The sequence below is a fragment of the Callithrix jacchus genome, chromosome 9 (genome assembly GCF_049354715.1).
Source record: "Callithrix jacchus isolate 240 chromosome 9, calJac240_pri, whole genome shotgun sequence".
NCBI classification, from domain to species: Eukaryota; Metazoa; Chordata; class Mammalia; order Primates; family Cebidae; genus Callithrix; species Callithrix jacchus.
The window spans coordinates 104687416-104708605 of record NC_133510.1 but is presented as its reverse complement, the minus strand read 5'-3'; the positions used below and the strand labels follow the sequence as shown (position 1 = coordinate 104708605).

The following is a 21190-nucleotide window of genomic DNA, read 5'->3' as shown; positions in this document are numbered from 1 at the left end:
TCAACGAGGCTTGAAAAATGTTAGGCTGGAGTTAAATGCTTGTATATTACTGTTTTGTGTTCATGTGTTACTGCAGAATATCTGAAAGCTCTGAATGTGCAAATAATATGTCCTGGAAATGGGGGTGATAAGAAATGATATGGTCGTTAGCACCTTCCAGACTTAGTTCACTTTGAATTTTTTCTTCTGAAATTACGTACATATATTCACATTCCACAAAATTGTGCATTTGCCCAGCATAGGTATTTCTGAGCTATTAAAGAGTTCTGTATTTTAGAAGACTGTGAAATTTTTAAAATTTTACATTATCAAAAATAAAATACCTTGTAATTTTCCTATATTATTATTTGCCATAGGTTTAATTCAGTATTTAGTGCTTTATTCTTGTCACCTATTCAAAGGCGTTTACTTACTGAAGTATGTAAGAATCTTGATTTAAAGTCCTGTAAGGATTAACAGAAATGAAGTTAAAATTCAATCATATCCTAGAAAGGAGCTTTCTTTATTATACATAAACTAGAAGCTTGAAACATTTTGGGTCAAATGAACACTTTATAAAGGTTTTGTGGTGGTTTACTTTTTGTTCGTGCGCAGAGCATGATGGAACCTCGAGTTAATGATCTAGAATGCAAAATGATTGAGTATTCACATACTTTCATGAAACTAAAGTGAAGGAAAATTGTCTTTTTTTTAGTTTTGTTTTTAATTTTTTAAATTATTATTATACTTTAAGTTCTGGGGTACATGTGTGGAACAGGCGGGTTTGTTATTTAGATATGCACATGCCATGGTGCTTGGCTGCATCCATCAGCTCATCATCTACATTAGGTATTTCTCCTAATGCCAATCTTGTTTTTAAAAAATTGATTGATATGTAATAATATTTGTATATGTTTATGAGGTACATGTGATGGTTCATTACATGCATAGAATATGTAATGATGGCAGTCTGGGTTTTTTTGTTTGTTTTTTGAGACAGAGTCTCCATCTATTGTCCAGGCTGGAGTGCAGTGGTGCAATCTCAGCTCACTGCAACCTCTACCTCCCAGGTTCAAGCAATTTTCGTGCCTCAGCCTTCTGAGTAGCTGGGACTATGGACATGTGCAACCACACCTGGCTAATTTTTGTATTTTTAGTAGAAAGAGAGTTTCACCATATTGGCCAGGCTGGTCTCAAACTCCTGAGCTCAAGCAATCCTCCTGCCTCAGCCTCCCAAAGTGCTGGGATTACAGGCATGAGGAGGTACCACGCCCAGCCAGCAATGTTTTTCAGCAAAAATTTGAAAGGTGAGTAGTTTTAAAGTCTACTAATTGTTAAGACTATTTGGAAGACATGCACAATCATTTTAGACTACGAAGGAACACATATTAATGCAGTGCTTCATGATATCATGAAAGTCTTCCTCTAGATCACCCAGCAGTAATTGCAAAGAGCAATGACTTTTCAATTGACAAGCTTTGATTTATTGCACATAAATTTTTGAATTTGAGAAAGTGCTAGAAAACATAACATGAGCAAAGTTTACTGTTTCCTTTCTTTTATTTTTATTAATTAATTATTTCTTTTTTAGATGGAGTCTAGCTCTGTTGCCCAGGCTGGAGTGCAGTGGTGCCATCTTGGCTCATTGCAACCTCCGCCTCCCGGGTTCAAGCAGTTCTGCCTCAGTCACCCAATAGCTGGAAATACAGGTTCTTGCCACCGTGCTCGGCTAATTTTTGTATTTTTAGTAGAGATGGGGTTTCACCATGTTGGCCAAGCTGGTCTCAAACTCCTGAGCTCAAGTGATCTGCCTGCCTCTGCCTCCCCAAATGTTGGGATTACAGGCATAAGCCATCTCGCCCAGTCAGTTTCCTTTCTTTTAAAAGTTGCTTCAGTCCTGGCACTTTTTTTTAGATTGGGAAAGGTAGTTAAGATGTTGGGATTCTGACCTTAAATTCTCAAAAAATTGCCTGGTTGGATTTTGGTTGAGTTCAATGAGACTGAAATGTTTAGTGGTTCTTATTTGCCATAGAAACTAGGTTCTATTGCTAGGAGGCAAATGAAATATCCAGATCTTTCTGGTTGTGTCCAGTTCAACAATACTTATATGAAAGACATAGCATCTTACAAACAACATTTTCAAACAAAACACAAAATATAATATGTAAGTCATATTTCATTGTTTTTCTATTTAAAAGTGGCGATGATGAATACATAAACATCAGATTTTGACTTTTTGGAATATGACATACAGGGAAACCACAGACTCAGAACAGCAGGGCTCTCTCCCCTAGCTACCTAGAAGAGCAGTTTACCAAAGCAGAATTTTATTCATCTGTAAGTCATGGGAAAATAGCATTTGTAAGACCATAAAAATGGTTATTTAAACAACTGAAGTTCCCAGAGAAGAACTCCTAGAAAGTAGAGAAAGAACCCAGTCTTACATGGCAAGCCTGGGATTTTAGGGGAATACACATAAATACTTCGGAATGAGAGCGAGAGACTTGTAACTGAATAAAAAGCTCCAGAGATAGTAGAATGTGTAAATTCTTGTAATTATCCAAACTCTCTTGAGCATAAAATAACTCCTACCTATGGCTGCTTTTAAATTGCCTTTTAAAATTATTTAAGCAATATGAACTTGAGACAATTGTTGAGATTTAAGAATAAAGAACAAAAGCTTATAAAATTCAAATATATGTGACTTGTAAACAAACGGTTAAATGCTGATACAATACCTTGTTTGATTGAGACAAATTCATGAATTCCTCAAGCAGAGTAATCAGTTGCAGTACATACTGGTGTTTGTGACCAAAATAACAACAGCAATAAAATATGGGAGACAATAACAATAGCTAACATTAATTCATTATGTTTTGAGGCATTTGGTTAATTTATTGCATTTCCTTAATGAGATGATACATGCCTTCACACTTTGATGCTTATAAAACCATGATTTATCCTACAATAAATAGGTACATTTAGTGAATTTTTTCTTCCCAAAATCTATTAATCTTGCCTCATAATGGCTGTGTCTTCAAATCGAAAAGTGTGGTGATACTAATTTTTAACAAAGTTCATTACAAAGAAGTGATGTAATTAGAATACATAGATCAAGCCTGGAGAAATTTTAGTAGATGGTTGATTGACACCTAAAGGTAAATTGTACAAAAATATTTTAGCATGCTAGTACAAAGCGCCAGGGTAATATTATTGCAGATGTAAAAGAACCTAATTTTTTTAAAAAAAAATTCCTTTAACTTAAAATCACATCATTCAGGAGAAAGTGTGTTGGAGCTGCTGCTGATTCACTTCCTCATCTGCCAATCACATTCATACAAAAAGAAGACTTCATCACAGGTTATGTGAGATATTTAATACACATAGGGTTCATTCATGATAGTTTATATGGTGAATGCCTGGGAAAAGAAAATAAGGTTTTATTTACCTTTTAGTGATTACCAAAAGCAGTAATAAAAAAGTCAGTTACTTTACCAATTGAGCTTACAAAAAAAAAAAGAGATATAGACTCTAAGCTAATATCATGTAAAAACAAAATACCAGTACTTGGCATGGAAATGAGTACTGGTCTTTAAAGTGGTCTCTGTTTCTAATGCTGCTGTCACTTTTGGGACCAGCCACAGACCAGTTTCGGAGCTTTCCACAGGGCCAGCTGTTGAGGCACAGCAGAAACCTACTCTAATTACCCTGTGTTCAGACATAGGATGTCGGATCTTAGTTGATAGAAAAAAAAGTATGATCCCACTTGATCACCCACATTATTCTCTACACATGGTCCTCTGTGACTCTTGTCTGCTTCCAAAACTGAAATCCACCTTCCTCTGTTGATGGTAGTTCTTCCCCCTAAAGTGTAACTTGGCTCCAGGAGGGCAGGACCCAGTGCCCAGATCTGTGCCTGGCATGTGACCAACACTCAGCAAATCTTGCTGAATAAATATGTGCTAGAATAAAAGGTGGATCTTTGACCCCACTGAACATACAGAAAAGAACCTATACTTAGCATTCCATTGATTTGCTACCTGTAATTATTGTGAAAGAATTCTAAGCCAGGGCAGCATTATTTTTATAAGGGCATTGCCTCCTAGTATGATTACCCTGAAGGGGATCTGCACGTCTAATTTCTGCTATTGCTGTTTGGCTAGACACATTTCTTTATTGTCATCTCCCTTGTTTCAATTTCAGGAGACTTTGCCCAGGTCCCAGGACAAAGTGGTCAGTATTAAGGAACAGGATAGCTGGATAGATAGCCACGTGCAAACAAGCAAGAAAGCAAACAAACAATAATAAAACCCTTTGCTGGGAAATCGGCTGCTTTCCAGAGATTTTTAGTAAATCTGAAAAAGTCGGCAAATCTAACCACAAACCCTACTTCTAAGATTAATATCAGAATCAAACAACTCTCTGCAGCTTAAAAAAACATTTTTAGAAAGTTTCTAAGCTGTTGCAGAATGATTCAATCAATCTGGGAATGATGTTAAGGCTGCATTGTGATGAATAATATTCCTAATAGTGACAGATTTGGAGCAATTAATTGAATATATGTCATCTAATTAAATAGAAGACCAGTTCAAGTGTTGAAAATGTACTAAAAGCCAGGCATGACCATTTTCAGTAGCTTTAGGCAAGTTGGTCTTACAGTGGAAATCATCCATCTGTTCTGCAGCAGTGCCTCATTCCAGACCCTCAGTGACTAAGAATGTACATAGGATGTTCATCCTACCCAGCACACGTGTTGAATGGAAAAAAAAAACCTATCCAGATTACCACTGAACGGTCACCAGGTAAGCCATTCAACTGCTCATTCATTTTGCAAGCATTTATTAGATGATTACTATGTGCAGCTCTCTGCCAGATGCTGGAGGGAATAAGATGAGGGAGCCAGTGTCAAGAAGCTTACAACCTGCTAGGGAAAGGAGTCAACCATTAAGGCGTGATTACATGGAAACACGAGTGATTAAATGAAGGAGGCAATAGGTCCAGGAGAAATCAGGAGAAAGAAGAGGAGTTAAAAGTGAGCCAGGATGGTCAGGGGAAAACTGTATAAAGGAGTGAAACCTGAATTTAATGATTAAAAAAAATTAGATACACTGGCAGTTGGAGGAGGGAGGGAGAGCAGGGGAGTTCTAGTTCATGCTGGAGAAAAAGTAGGTTGCACCCATCAATCCTGTTTATGCCCGCACAGGGCTCCTTTCTCAACCAGGAATATACATGTAGAAGTAATTATTATGTCTACTTTTTGCTTAAGTATTTTATTTGCAATTTCTCTGTCCTTGACGAAAGTGGGTGATAGTTGAAGAGGACTGTATATTTATAATAAACTTCCATCCATTTACCTTCTTTGTTTAGGGATGTGACTTTCTATCCTGAATTGATTTGCTTCCTAGGCATGTAAGACAAATACATACATATACAGGTATTTGTTTATATATGTACATCTACACACACACACACACACACACACACACGTGGCAGTTTATGTACCTGGGCATGTGACTGCATGTGATCATGGTCTTGCTTATCTTCTGCAAATGTCAGAAAAATGCTACTAATTTCAAAATGCCCACGTCATCTAGCCTTGCTCTTTCATGCTGTATTCTCCATAGATAAAAGAGTTTTTGTTGGTTGGTTGGTTGGCTTTAAGGAAAGGCATTTTCTCATTTAAACATACAAGTATAATATGGTGACTTTTCAGATTAAGGGTCAGGCACCAGCTTTGTTTAAACTTTGACAGCTTGCCCTCTGGGATTACATCATTTGCTCTGTTTGTTGAGCCTTGCAGCCTGGCCCAAACACCTTTCCAAATTTGGAAACAGAGGTGTATGCCATGGCTTTGTAGAGAATAATGTTACAATAATTTCAGCCAGGATGTCCAAACCTCCTTGAAACCATCCCATGGAAGGAGTTCTAGGAGGTTGCACTGTCTGCATTCCATAAGCAAATAACCTTCAAACTGTGGCCCACGTGGCCAGGATTAGTATTCATGTTACTCTCCATGGGAGCCACTGAAGGTCAAGGACAAATTAAGTATACTAACACTATGCATTCATTATGAGAGCGTAAGTTCAAGTTAGCTGAAGAAAAGTAATCCAATGTACTGAAAGAAAGAAAAAAGTATTTTACTAATGTGTAGGAGACAAGAATATCATATAAATTAGATAATGAAATATGATACAGCAAGAACAAAGAGATACTTAACATGCTTTTGAGCAGTGTCCAGGAAAAAGAGAAACTTCTTGTTGCAGTCAGAAAATAATGATTCCAAAATTTAGACTTTGTTATTCATTGTGCAAATAAAAGGTTTACTTTTATAATGACAGTACAAACATATAAAGCAAAACTGTCTAATCCACCTTCATGAAAACTTCCCCCTGTGGAAGACTAACGCTCTTTAGCTTAAGACAGATGGTCAGTAATGATAATCATTTCCTCCATGGTGAGACAAAGGAATTAGTATTTCATGGAGTAACAGAAGTATATGAGCAAGATTATTTTCTAAAATGAGACTATCTCCATATAAAGTAAAAATAAGATAATATTACAGGAATAAATTGGTTTCCAATTCAAGAAGGAGCAACATAACATTTGCTTAATGTTATACTGTGAATGTGTGTAAATCATTACATAAATCTACACGAATACATAGTGTTACAAAGTGAGATGCTAGCCTTTAAAGTTACTAGTGAAACCTGGAACAGTTCACACAGTAACATGAAAACAATCCATTTTTTAAAAAATCTAGTTAATTCAGATAAGTTTCCCAATTAATATACTCCCAAGAAGATAACAAACACGTCTTTTTCTTAGCATGCACATTGAAACTTGGAAACTACCAATTAGTTTTCTGGCATCTCAACAAGTGCTTGTGATATTTTTATCATTGTTTTTCTTTTAGAAATATATGTAATGGAAACTTAGCAACACACCATTTGTCATTATACTGGTCTTGCAGATAAGATGCAAAGGCAGAACTCTAAACCACGTTGATGAAAGACATTCTATGGGGCCACCATGGCATCATTACTGACCTCTTTCTGCTTCTAATTTTGTTGAATTCAGCCTCGCTCTCCCTCCCTCCAACTCACCTTTTGCTGGTGTAGTTCCGGCCTCTTTCTCTTTACTTGGTTCTGTGTAGAAAGTACAAGCATATTTTTTAAAGTGTCTTAAAGCATTTTATTGTGTGATGAGCAACGAGGTGGAGAGGGGGAGGGAAGAAATAAACGACAACAGAACAGGTCATAAATGATACTGAATACTCGTGCTCTACAGGAATTATAAGTTTAGAAATTATAATTTAGAGTCACAATAAACTTTTAGTGAAAAACAATCTGATCATTTTTGGAAAAGTACACATAAGAATACTCAATACATATTTTGTTAAAATACACTCAGCTATGCTTGGATTATGTTATATAACATGCTGGAGTAGAATTGAGCAAAAAAATGTAAGCCACTTTATTTTAGACCTCAACAAGGGGCTGACTTTTTAAAAGAAAAGTCAGTTTGCCCCATGTAATGATTCTAAATATGTAATTGTGTGCAGTGTATGTTACTTCAAAGAAAATGTTTCAGTGTCCAAGTGAATCTTCTGGATTGGGTTTAGTGGCAATAAATGCAAAACAAGAGCAGTAACATCAGATTCCATCAGTTGAGACCATCTAGTTTGCATTTCTCTGTGTTTGGAATCATATTAGTTTAGATCTGCAAATGGTATCTGACTTGTGGTATATGTAAGAAAAGAATTGTTTCAAGAATGAATTCTCTTTTTTTGGACTGATAAATAGAGATTTGAATCTCAGTTAACTAAGAAGGACAATTTTAGCAGAGTTTGGGCAGAGACATTTGAGCAAGAGGAAGTCAGTATTGTGCAATGAATATGAAATATGGCATAAAAAGGAAACAATGGAGGCTCAGTGGCAGCAACTAATCTGGAAAACAGAAGGGAAAGGTCTGCTTGTAATGGCCAGTAGTAGGTTCTCAGTGTACTCAATGCTGGTCAAGTAAATTTGTTACAGGCAAGGAGAAAACATACCAAGGAAGAGGAAGATCCTAAGAAGAATGTCAAACATCTACACTAGTTTCAAGATCAACATCTAAAGAAAATAAATCTGAGCTTGCCCCTGTTTGAACTCATATGGCTCTGAACCAGTTTTGTTCGTTTTGACACATAGTAATACTTTTCTATACTCTTTAGGGTTTGAGTGTGTGAAGTATTCTTGGCTAGACAAAGGGCCTCTTGTGAGAGAGAGAGATTTCTCAAACTGCCCTCCTGAAAAACACTCTGCTTGAGCCCAGGAGTTTGAGGCTGTGGTGAGCTGTGATGGTGCCACTGCACTCCAGAACAAGACCCTGTCTCAAAAAAGAGAAAGAAAGAAAAAAGAAAAAATGACTTCCAGGGAGGAAAGCTTTATAATTGCCTCATCAGTTTTTGTGTGAAAAGATAATTAGAAACTGAGACCTTTTCCAACTCCTGCTTTCACCTAAGCTGAACCAGATCTGCAGTGACCTGCTGGCTTCATGCCACATTGCCAGTTTAAGCAGCCCACAAATAATCACATACTGCTTGGTGAGGGGGTGGGGGATGGTGGTCTTATAATATTGCCTAGTGTTTTGATGTTGTGGTTGCATTTTATTTAATTGTTCCCCAGGCTGTATTCTAGTTTCCACTTGGCTGCAAACAAACTTGAATACAGGAAAATGTTTTCTGTGTAGAGTTCCCCACTACGTCTGGTATAATATGCTTGTACTTAGATATCAATATGTATATGGTAGGTATTTCTGAATCCTTCTGAAGGGTTATGTCAGAGTTGTGTACAGGGTAAATACCTAGTGAATAATTATAGAATGGATGACAGTTTCTCACCCTTTTCAAGGAGAAAGAGGGATGAGAAAGGCCACTTTGGAGTCTTTATAGGAAAATGCACATGATTTTGGTTGCTTCCTTCTTGGGACTATTTGGCAGATAAATGACTCCGAAAAGACATGTTGGGAATTTAAGCTACGTTGAGCTTTCAGTCTTCCAATCCTCTTCTCTTCTTTAAGTATAAGTGGACATAAAAGCAAGCTTCACATACCATGTGTCACAGGGGACTGCCCCACCTGCCAAGGGTCTCACTGGATCTCTGTGCTCGTTTTCTGTTGCCAGCTGCTGGACAATATGGCACTAAGAACTCAAGAAATTGGTCTCATATTGAACCTCAGAGGCCACCAAACCTTTCTGGAAAGTCCCTAGGGAGTTTCTGGAGGTGCTCAGTAGTGACATATTTCAAGTTGAGAAGGGGCAGCTGATCTTCCAGGGTAGAGATGGGCCCACTCCCCACTCTCATAAAGAAGATGTGGGTTCATTTGATCTTTATTATATGGGAAAAAGCCTCACAAATTCTTCAGCCCCTTGGATGGAGGCTCAGCCTCCAGGCTGTAAAATGTAGACATAATAACTTCTACATAACTCGAAAGGTTTCATAAGATATCTCCCCCTAATATATATGAAGTGCCATCCAAATTAGATTAACACAAGAGGATTGTATAAACACAATGTATTATTTTTGTTATTACCAACTTATCACAATGGTCACCATCCAGCTTCTCAGTAGAAGTTAGGTTAAAGCTCACAGCTCACAGCACCCATGGAGGCCAAATCATGCTGGGATGGATGTTCTGTATTTGCAGTGCAAACATGTGTGAAGCAGTGTTTTTACTCACCTTCTGGGGGCGGGGCTGGGGCTGGTACTTCATTTTCTAGAAATGGAAAGAATCATGGAATCGTTAGGCTCATTTATCACAGAGAACTGTTTTCCACAGTCCCATCTCACCTGTGTGTACTCACAAGAGGGATGGAGCAGGAAAACACATCTCTCTCTTTCTCTCTCTCTCTCTCCACACACACACACACACACACACACACACACACCCACACACACCCTGCTGCATCAAGAGGCCCAAGACATGCTGCCATTTGTGCGTGGTATTATATATAGATTTCCAGGAGGTGACATAGTGTAGTGATGGAAAGATAGAGGTAGAATGGGGATCCGAGCGTCCTTGCCATTTAGTTATCCCCTCCAGAGGCAGGCCGGGCATTTAACTGTGCTGAGCCCGTTTTCCTGCCTCTAGAGAAATGGCTGCAACACCAATCATACATGGGCAGGACTACTGTTATGATGAAGTGAAACAGAGTGGGTAGCAAGTATATGGCGAGCATATCCCATAGAGTCTAAGGTAAGGTCAGAGCAGAAATGAGACCCCCTTTTCCCAGAAAGCAAGAGCACCCCTGCATCTCCAACACTGTTCAGCTGCATGAGACACTTTCCGAACCAAGATGACATCAAAGTCCTCTGGCTTTGCAGCACTTCGTTGTTGTTGTTGTTTTACAAGGAAGGTGCAGTTCACTGGGAAACAGAATTAGGCCCTCTCACAGTCATTTCTGGAAGCATATGTGTTTGGAGTAGATTCCCACCTACACTTATTCAAAATTTTCCAAGCTCTGGTTTTGAGGTTTTGGTTTACCCGGCTTCGGATGTCTGGTTATTACAGAGCACTCTGGCTATAAAGTCTGACAAAGAAACTTTTGTTAAAGAATATACTATTTCCAAGTAGCTACAGGCATCCCCATGAACAAAGAGCATAGCATTTCTCCTGCCAAATCCCTGTGGATGCTCAGAACTGGGAATTAGTGACATGTGAGTATCACCCACTCATGAACCAGCTGCTTCATCTCCAGGACAAGAAGAGGCAATTAATGAAGGTGATCACTTTTAAAATTATTTTCTACTGGATTACTAAATAAAATATCAAGATAGCAAAGTTTTTGTATTACAGGGACATTGTGGAATCCTGGGAGCCTTTGTCAGTGTATGGGATTTCCACATTTTTTTTCTACAAGTGACTCTTGATGAGCAGGGAGAACAAGGCTCAAAATGAGCAGTTTGGCAGAACAGTCACCACTATGTGTAGGCCAACTGCCCTGTTTTAATCAAGGGAGGCTGGAATGAGCATAGAAAAATGAATGGATTTCACCGTAACAGAAATCAAGAAGAGAGTAATGCAGGCCTGCCAGGATGCAATAATGTCTTTTTCCATCACTCATTTTGTGACTGGTATAAACTCCAATGTGTTTTTTAAAAACTTTTTAGGCCAGGTGCGGTGGCTCACGGCTGTAATCCCAGCACTTTGGGAGGCTGAGGTGGGCGGATCACAAGGTCAGGAGTTCGAGATCAGCCTGACCAACATGGTGAAACCCTGTCTGTACTAAAAATACAAAAATTAGCCAGATGTGGTGGCACATGCCTGTAATCCCAGCTACTCAGGAGGCTGAGGCAGGAGAATTGCTTGAACCTGAGGCAGAGGTTGCAGTGAGCTGTGATTGAGCCATTGCACTCCAGCCTGGGCAACAGAGTGAGACTCCATCTCAAAAACAAAACAAAACCAAACTTTTTATTCAGATGGCCATAAATAAGTATATTACTATTTACTAGTGAGGGAGAAAATATATATATAACCAAAGGACAAAAAAGTAACCTTATATAGGGAGAAGAAAACATGGCAGGGTGTGATATAATTTGCAGATACAGTGAAAACACAAATGTCCCTTGGATGGCTTTCTCAGAAATGTTTTTGTTTCATCACTACATCATGGAAAGAGTCACCTGTGTAATCATCAACCAAAGCACGAAACTGTCAGTCAAAGCATTTTATTTTCAGAGATCTGAGTGCAGAAATGGAAATCCAATATTGCCCTCTTGGCTTTGAATAAGTTGTTGCAGCACACAGATATCAGAATACTGAGAGCAAGATGCGAGTTTCTTTGACCCTCTATCTTTCAGACTGGGCCATTGCCATGCCCTGCCCGAGGACTTCTTCCTGGCTCTGACCACAGAAAAATTTCTCATCCCTCCAGTCTCCTTTCCTCATAGCTGCAGAAGTTATTTATCCTACAACGGTGTTTCATCCCATTATTCTACTTGAGAGGGTTTCTATTACTATTTGGTTAGGTCTACACTCTCCAGGTTTGCATTCAAAGCCATTGTTGGTGGGTACTTCCTTCTCTCTCTTCTTTTACTACGTTTCAATGGCCCCTCTGTTCTAGAGCCATTTCTCTTCACGTTCTGACCTTTCTGCCACTGTTCTCCCCAGCAGACTTCCTGCTTTTTCTGAACATGTGATGGAATCATACTTAGGTCGGAATCCTGATTCTATGCCTTATTCTTTGTGCAAACATGGACAATTCCTTAATCTCTAACAGCCTCAGATTCTTCAGTGAAGTAAGAATAACAAAATAACCTCTTACGGTAGCAATCCTATGTACAATACATAGGGTAGTTCCTGCCATGTAGAAAGAGCTCTGTAAGTCACAGAATTAACTGTTACCATTATTATCATTTGGCAATCTTTATCCACATTGCCAACATTTTCCTCAAGACTCTCAGAGCTGATTATTCTATTCTGTTCTTCCTCCTTACTGTTTTGCATTCTGGACCACGTCATAACACATTCTCTTCTCACTATGACTTAATTATTTTCTGATAGTCTCTGTATGTTTGCGTTTCTGTTTCTCCCCATCTAAGCAAAGCCAGGGATCCTTCCTTCCTTTCTTATCTCCCTGGTATCTCCTTTTATTGCTGAAAACACATAAAACGCATAGAGAATTGATACAAAAGAATTAAGGAGGGCTTCTTTTGGTGGTTGGATATGAACTATTGATCACACTTGTTCAGCATCTATGTAACCAGTTTCCATTTTTTTAAGAGTAACCATAGTTGCTTAAAATCTAATTAAGGCCAATGGTGAATTCTAATCAAATAAGTAAAAGAGGCTCATCTCGGGCACGGAAACTGTAAATGTTCCCTGAATGCAGTTTCCATTTCCATTTTGTCTATAGCCCCCTTGGGCTATGTAACAGATGAAAAATCAAAATGACAATTTAAAGGGCTTAATTCAACTTCCACTGAATCCACAAGACATTGGTCATGAATAGCCGACTGTATCAGACAGAACGGCAGAAACATTATAGGACATTAATGCTAGGACCGTTGTAGGATGGTTGCAGGAAGTAGGAAATGTATGCAAGGAAAATGTATACTGGCCTGGTAAATAGGCAGATCCAGAACTTTTCCTTCTCAAACTCACAGAAACCCCATTACTTTATAGCCTGCAAAGGAGTAAATAAATTGCAACCCCTTATTAGGATCCACTGCCTGTAGGACCTAGTGGATATGAATCCTTATAATCCTTACAACTCTATGAAATCAGTACTATGATTATCTCCATTTTGCAAGTGGGAACTGAGGCTCTTTGAGATCCCACAGCCCAGGAAGTGTGGAGCCAGGCTCTACTCCAGGCTCAGAGCCTTGAGCTCTGCTTGACTCAGAGCCTGGGCTCTGCAGCCTGGGCCCACACTTCCTTTCCCTGCTACTTATGTTGACCAAGGCAGAAGAGGGCTGATTGACTTCTCAGAGCAAGTACACCATTTCCCCCTCTGAATTGATTGGTCTTAATCTCAAGGCCACATAACCTCATATGGATGTTGCCCTCCCTATTTGTAGGAGTGGGGTGCACATCAATTTCCTTAAGTATGAAATGGAAATAATGGCACAGTCTAATTCAGGGGTCATTGGCAGGAATGAATGCATTAACAGGTTACAGAACATGGCAACTGTCACATAGGCTTTATCTTTTTGTGGTTTTTATCATTATGATCATCATTTTTACTCTGACACACCTATGAAAAAGACACTTATGTCTTCCTCTACATACTGCCTGCTAAGGATACGTCTTATTTCTAGGTCTGTGAGCTGCATGTGTTAAAACATGTTTGCATTTGGGGTGGGGACTGATGAAACATCTGGGGACTGGACAGAAGAGATGGGTCTCTCATACCCCTACTGTAAAGGAGTGTACTTTGTACACTGCAGATAAGTAGATCAATCCACAATTCAATCAATCAATCATGATGACACAGAAATGATAATAGAAAATAGAACCTCAGTCCTTTTCAGAGCATTTGAAACAGAGAATTCCAGTTGTATTAAACCTGGAAACTGGGAAACCAAGGAGTGGTAAAGGCCAAGCAGCGCATGACTTAAATGGAAATTGAAGTATTGCAGGTAAATCTCAGAGCCCCCAGGGTGTCCCCATTTACCTGGAAGGAACTGCTCATACATCTCTTTCACTCTAACTCATATGTTTGTCTCTGACAGGTTCTGTCATGCCCAGCTTTGCCCACTTCTCTAAAAATCATTTACGTGTTCCTAAAATTCATTGGCTGCCTCTATAACATTCATTCATTAACAGTAATTTCCACAGTACCTCACTGAATAGGGACCATCGGCAGGAGCACCCTTGCCACCTTGAACTCCCATTATAAATTTAACAAGGTCAAAGGGGTTATAAAAGTGGTTACAATGCGATAAGATACCAGTGTTTAAGAAACTCACAGGTAACTGAATTTCCCTTTAGTATCAATTGAGCCACTGAACCAAGTCAATCTGCTCTCTTAAAACATTCAAGACAGCCAGGCACGGTGGCTCACGCCTGTAATCCCAGCACGTTGGGAGGCCGAGGCAGGTGGATCACGAGGTCAAGAGATCGAGACCATCCTGGTCAATGAGGTGAAACCCTGTCTCTACTAAAAATACAAAAAATTAGCTGGGCATGGTGGCGCGTGCCTGTAATCCCAGCTACTCAGGAGGCTGAGGCAGGAGAATTGCCTGAACCCGGGAGGCAGAGGTTGCGGTGAGCCGGGATGGCGCCATTGCACTCCAGCCTGGGTAACAAGCGTGAAACTCCGTCTCAAAAAAAAAAAAAAAAAAAAACATTCAAGACTCACTACTTCCAGAAATCCTTTAGAATGTCTCAAACTGAAGTATGTATATTAATTACTTTGGGATCCGATCAAACTGCAGATTCTGACTCTTGGGGTCTGCAGTAGAAAGGTTCATGATTCTGCATTTCCAGGCTGCATAGTAGCTTGGGAAGTCAAGCTGGGAGGATTGCTTGATTCCAGGTGTTTGAGACCTACCTGGGCAACATAATGAAATCCCATCTTTACACAAAAAAATTTTTAAATAGCTGGTGCTTCCCTGTAGTCCCAGCGACTTGGGAGGCTGAGGTGGGAGGATCACTTGAGCCCATGAGGTGGAGGCTGCAGTAAGCCAAGATTGTGCCACTGTACTCTAGCCAGGGTGACAGAGCAAGGCCCACTCTCCAGAATTTTTTTTTTTTAATTTTAAAAATAAGATTTCTAAAAGGCTCTCAGGTGATACTGCTGGTCTACACCCCACTTCAGTAACAAGGCTCAGCACACCCCCTAAATATCACCAGTTCCTCTCCCTTTTCAAATGTGAGTGGGAATGCTAAAGGGTTTACAGTAGATGGGGACTTTTCTTCTCCCTTTGATCACAAGCTTCTTGAGGACAAGGCCCTTCTCCTTCTCCTTTTCAGATTCCACACAGCAGGTGCTCCATAAATATAGTTGACTGGCAGGCTGTTCCTCCCTGCACAAAAGCCCCTTCTCCTTCCTGCCAAGAAATCCATAACCATCCCCTGGCACTCTGTGGACAGCTTTCTTGGTCTGTGTTACCCACAGGGAACACTATGTCTTTCGTTGGTTTCCCTCCCGCTGGCTAAGGCTCCAGAGGCATTCACCCAAACTCCATCATTTAGACTTCTTCTTACTGTCAACACATGTCTTCCATTTCTTAACAAGGGCAGGAGAGCAATTAGGGCTAGAGTTTTGGCTCTCGGGAATATTACACCCCTCGCCTTTCTAAGGAATCCCCTCTTTTAAAATCGGGGCTCCCAAAAACAGCAAAGCAAATTTGTGTTGAGGAACCTGCCGTGCCAGTTTCTTAGCGTATAACAATCGCGCCAACTGTTGTCAACTAGGTTAGCTGTGTCGCAATGGTCAGGAGGCACCTACCTTTGATAAACTCTCTAAATCTTAAAACGAGCAAACATATTTATTGAGGTGAGGTCCTGCTGTGCTTCTGCTTATTGAAAAACCAAAGGACAAAGTTCTGTGGAATGTTCCTGCTACGTAAATACTGTTGGTTTTTTGCTCTCTCTCTGTCCTTCCACACGGCATCTTCATTAGCAAGCATGCCAACAGGGTGGACTAAAGAAGCATGTTTTGAAATTTTTTTAATAAAAAGAAAAAGCAAGAATACTTTTTGAAAAAAAATAGGCCCAAGAAAATATTTTAATGGACAACCTAAAAATGAACTAGATCGTGAACCAACAACTGAGGCTAGCCCCTTCTTTCCTAGACAAGGGCGGCTGTTCTTTGATCCTTTCTAGTTAACAGATATAGACTTTCTCTCCCTCTGCAGCACTGAAATGCTTTCAAAGGGGTGGATCTATTTATGGTGGATTTTTCCTATGGTCACCTACTGTAAAAAGCACAGGTATGCCACCAATGGCATGCCTGCACAGCCTGTGCCAGGGCTTTCTAATTGACGGGCGCTGGTGGCAGCTATGAAATAGCCCCATTATGTGGCCTTTGTGCTGCTGCGGAAACACTAGGAACCCAGTGACTCCATAAATGGTCTGGCCCTCTCAGTGGAGTCCATTTCTGTTTTCAGTGATCAAGGGTTTTATGATCAGTAACTTAAAGGGGAAAAAGAAATCTTACGTCTTAAAATTCTTGAACCTGTCTCTCTTTATATGTCTGCATGTCTACACTAAAAAATAAATAAATAAACCATCTAGTTCTCTCCTTCCTGTGGGCTGTCTCAAATATTACATTATTTGACTTTCTTAAACTGTCTTATGGGCCCTTATGTACAGTTTAATTTCGCTTTTTTATAGCATGGAGAGCATGATTATATCACATGAATATATTACATAGGTATAAAAAAGAACACACAATAACAGTTATCATTAAATGTTATGATTCTACATCTGTTTTTATAGCTTTCCATCACTTTCTTGGAGGAAATTTTTTAAAAATAAAAATATTCAAAAACCATGCTTTGGAAATTTGAGGCATAGGAGAAAATTGTATGCTATTCTTAATTATTATATCTTATTATCAAAGTAAAATCCTAACTCTGAAATGAAACATGTGAAGGCTTTATGTTTTTTAAACACCATGATGAATAAGGAAGTTTCCACCTGGCCAACTCCTGTACTGTCACTTTTGGTGGTATAGCAAATTATCTTTCTTTTTATATTAAATATGTAATAAACACTGTCAGGTGTCTCCCCTCTTGGTGGTGGGATCTGACACTATATGCATATTCCAGCTTGCATCTCATATGCCCAGACATGAGCACAGTGGAAACTGCCATAGCATAAAATATTTCTGTCACGGAGACATTCATAATGCTTAGAGATGTTTGATTCTGTTAATCGTAAGTGTACCCCATGGCCAGGTGTGGTGGCTCTTGCCTGTAATCTCAGCACTTTGAGGGGCAGATCACATCACTGGATCTGATCACAACCAGCCTGGGCAACATGGCAAAACTGTGTTTCTTCCAAAAATACAAACAATTAGTTGGGCATGGTGATGCGTGCCTGTGGTTCCAGCTACTTTGGAGGCTGAGGTGGGAGAATTGTTTGTGCTGGGTAGGCAAAGGTTGCAGTGAGCCAAGATTGCACCACTGCACTCCAGCCTGAGTGACAGAGAGAGACCCATCTCAAAAAGTGTACCCCCCAAATCAGCAAATATAGGCATTATAGGTCTGGATATTTTATACTTTGGGATTTAAGAGAATTACAGACTTTTTAAAGAGGTAGGCTGGGCATGGTGGCTCACGCCTGTAATCCCACCTGGGGTGGGTGGAGATCTCAGGAGGAGTTCACGACCAGACTGGGCAATGTAGTCAGACCCTTTCTCTACACACATACACGAAAGTAATTCTAAATTGATTTATAATAGTGGTTCTCCAAGTATGGTCTGGGATCTTCAGGAGATCCCTAGGTAGGGAGTCTACCAGGTCAAAATGATTTTCATAATAGTAATGCTAAGACATTATTTGCCTTTTCACTCATATTCTCTAACAAATAGTTCAGTTTTCCAGAGAGTACATAATGTGTAATGATATCAATGTTTTGACAGCTAATAGAATTGTTTGTGTATTCTTGTGTGTGTGTGTGTGTGTGTGTGTGTTTCTTTTTTGAGAAAAAGGATTTCATTCTGTCACCCAGGCTGGAGTGCCATTGGTGTGATCTTGGCTCACTGCTGCCTCAATCTCCGGAGGCTCAGAGGATCCTCCCAGGTCAGCCTCCTGAGTAGCGGGGTCTACAGGAATGCACCGTGTCCGACTAATTTTTGTATTTTTAGTGGAGATGAGATTTCGCCATGTTGCCCAGGCTTGTCTTGAACTCCTGGGCTCAAGTGATTGGCCCATCTCAGCCTTTCAAAGTGCGTGGATCACAGGCATAAGCCACCATGCCTGGTTGTGTTCTTGTGTTTTAAACATTATCAATTTTAATTTTTTTTAATGGAGTTTTGTTCTTGTTGCCCAGGCTGGAGTGCAATGGTGTAATCTTGGCTTACTGCAACCTCTGCTTCCCAGGTTCAAGAGATTCTCCTGCCTCAGCTCCCTAAGTAGTTGGAATTACAGGCATCCACCACCATGCCTTACTAATTTTTTGTATTTTTAGTAGAGACAGGTTTTCACCATGTTGGCCAGGCTGGTCTCGAACTCCTGACCTCAGGTGATACACCTGCCTCAGCCTCCCTGAGTGCTGGGATTACAGGTGTGAGCCACTGCACCTGGCCAATTTTAACTTGAAATACAGTAAATATTATATGACACACTAATATAATATTTACTTCTTAAAAAAGCAAAACATATCCCTTATGTTGAGGGAAATATTATGACACACTAATATAATATGTACTGTATTAAAAATTAAAATTAGTGTGTATAATACACTAGGCACATAAACAAATGCTCTTTAGTTCATTCAATAATTAAGGGTGAAAATGGATCTGAGACTGAAAGTTTTGAACTACTGGTTTTGAATTTATTGCAAATCTCTTTGGAAAAAGATTTTGTGCACGTTATTTTTAAAACACACTCATGTCATATACATCATATACATCTGCAGCTTTGATAAAACAAATGAGTCAGTCAAAATAAAAACCATGTATTAATTTTGAGGGCAATAACTTATTTTCCTAAGTGCACCATAATAGAGACAAAAGGGCAATAGTGTCTAGTAACACCTCCCCCGATATAGAATTCAGCTATCTAGCAACTTACCTAACAGCTTCTGACCACCCAAATCAAAGGGCATTTGAAGAGTTAAATGCATTTATCTCAAGCTCCTACTTCCATGCACTAAGAGTTTCTGTGTTTTCCTCCTGGAAGAAGGCCTACCTCCTCCATAAGCCCAGGACCTGGGACTTGGGAAAGGAAGCAGGGTGCCTGAGGAGCAAAATTTAAGGAGGCACTCACTTAAGGTGCTGACCCTGCATTTTCATGACCCAGAAAGTGAGTGCCTTCTTAAATGTTGTGCCTTAGATGGTGCTAAACGCTACTCAGCCAGATTAACTACGTGGAATGGATTCTATAGCAAAAGTCAAAGGGGAGTGAGGGGAGCAACTTCATATGCTGACGGACAAGAGTACTAAAGAAGACAGCACACTTGTAGTGAGGGATAAAGTAGGAAAGCTACGAAAAATTGGACAGAAATTCAAAATACAAAGCAATATGAGCCCATTTAACAAAGAAGCAAACAATTTGGGCTCTCAGGGTGTCACATGCTACTAATAACTGATATCTATAATTTAAGACAAACTATATCCACTGTTATTTTTTTAAAGCAAGGAAGAATGTATTACATTTTAAGAATGTTTCTATTCAAACTGGTTGAAAAAAATAAGGTTCTGAGGTTATATAACAAAATTAACCTTTAGCTGTGCAGAGAATCCAGCTATTCAGAATGATTCAATCAATTTAATCTGTATTTATTTACTGTGGTCAAATGTTGCCGAAGACTATACTATACTCTAAGGTTCTGAATAGGTAAAGTCTAATTGTACATTGGTTATGTAAATTTTCAATGACTCATTGGTTCAACTTTTGGAATTTCCCTGAAACTACAGGGCTTTTTTCTTCCCCTCCCCTAGTCAAGTCATTCTTTTGTCCTTCTAATTATGCAGGTTTCAACTCAGGACGTCATTTCACACAGGATGAGGATTAAAATATGGTCCTTACTACATAGCAACAAATAGCTTCTCATTGTTAACATGGGGCTGGGGAAAATTGCTAAGATGCGAGGACTTGACTTCCTCATTACTCATCATGTTTTAAAGAATCACATGGGGTTGGAGTGGCATAGATGAGGGTATGTTTTGCAGGGGAAGCTTTATTCAAATTGAAGGAGTTTAAAATTTTAGTATAGGTCAAAAGGAAATTATTGCAAAGTGATCTGAATTGTTAACAATTTCCTATTTTACTGTGCCTTTTCTGGGGATCTTGCATCACTTATTTTGAGACAGAGTCTTGCTGTGTCACTCAGGCAGGAGTGCAGTGGCATGATCATGGCTCACTGGAGCCTTGACCTTCTGGGCTCAAGCAATCCTCTGGGCTCAAGCGATCCTCCTGCCTCAGCCTCCCAAGTAGCTGGGACTACAGGTGTGCACCACCACACCCGGATAATTTTTGTATTTTTTGTAGAGACAAGGTTTCACCATGTTGCTCAGGCTGGTCTCGGACTCCTGGGCTCAAGCAAGTCTCTGGTCTTGGCCTCCCAAAATGCTGGGATTACAGGCATGAGCCACTGTACCTGACCATGTATCACTTATTTATGTGGCTATCAGGTTATAAGATAAATCTCTTAAAGGCCTTGCTCCAAGCCTCACGCCTCACATTGGGTGACTTTTTTTTTTTTTTTTGAGACGGAGACTTACTGTGTCACCTAGGTTGGAGTGCAGTGGCACGATCTCAGCTCACTGCAACCTCCACCTCCTGGGTTCAAGCAGTTCTCCTGCCTCAGCCTCCCGAGTAGCTGGGACTACAGGCACCTGCCACCATGCCTGGCTAATTTTTTTGTATTTTAGTAGAGACGGGGTCTCACTGTGTTGCCCAGGCTGGTCTTGAACTCCAGAGCTCAGGCAATCCACCTGCCTCTGCCTCCCAAAGTGCTAGGATCAAAGGCGTGAGCCACCGCGCCGAGCCTGGGTGACTTTTTAAAAATAGAAGAAGAAGAGTCCTGATGCCAGGTGGGGTCATAAAAATAAAAT

The 21190-nt window shown here is 39.9% G+C and overlaps 1 protein-coding gene and 2 long non-coding RNA genes across 34 annotated transcripts in view; 1 reads left to right on the top strand and 2 right to left on the bottom strand.

The window, feature by feature from the left end:
- LOC144577656 (uncharacterized) overlaps window positions 1–21190 on the top strand; it is a 50942-nt gene that overhangs the window by 17160 nt on the left and 12592 nt on the right. The gene's annotated exons all lie outside the window — the stretch shown is intronic.
- The window catches only part of MYBPC1 (myosin binding protein C1), a 99563-nt gene that overhangs the window by 69644 nt on the left and 8729 nt on the right, over window positions 1–21190 (bottom strand). For 25 of the 31 annotated variants that reach the window (XR_013522049.1, XR_013522051.1, XR_013522050.1 and 22 more), the window contains exons 2-3: window positions 9700–9735; window positions 7083–7124 (exon numbers count right to left, since the gene is read on the bottom strand). Coding sequence is in view for 24 of the 31 variants with exons in the window: in XM_009004465.5 (XP_009002713.1) it covers window positions 7083–7124; window positions 9700–9735 (78 nt within the window). In the remaining 7 variants the exon portion in view is untranslated. The remainder of the gene's footprint in view (window positions 1–7082; window positions 7125–9699; window positions 9736–21190) is intronic. The other 6 variants (XM_078337118.1, XM_078337125.1, XM_054238784.2 and 3 more) reach the window with 1 other exon arrangement.
- LOC118144316 (uncharacterized) lies at window positions 1559–6240 on the bottom strand. Its single transcript, XR_004729007.3, has 2 exons — window positions 5482–6240; window positions 1559–3398 (listed from the first exon to the last, which is right to left on the bottom strand). It is a non-coding gene; the product is annotated as an uncharacterized LOC118144316 (long non-coding RNA).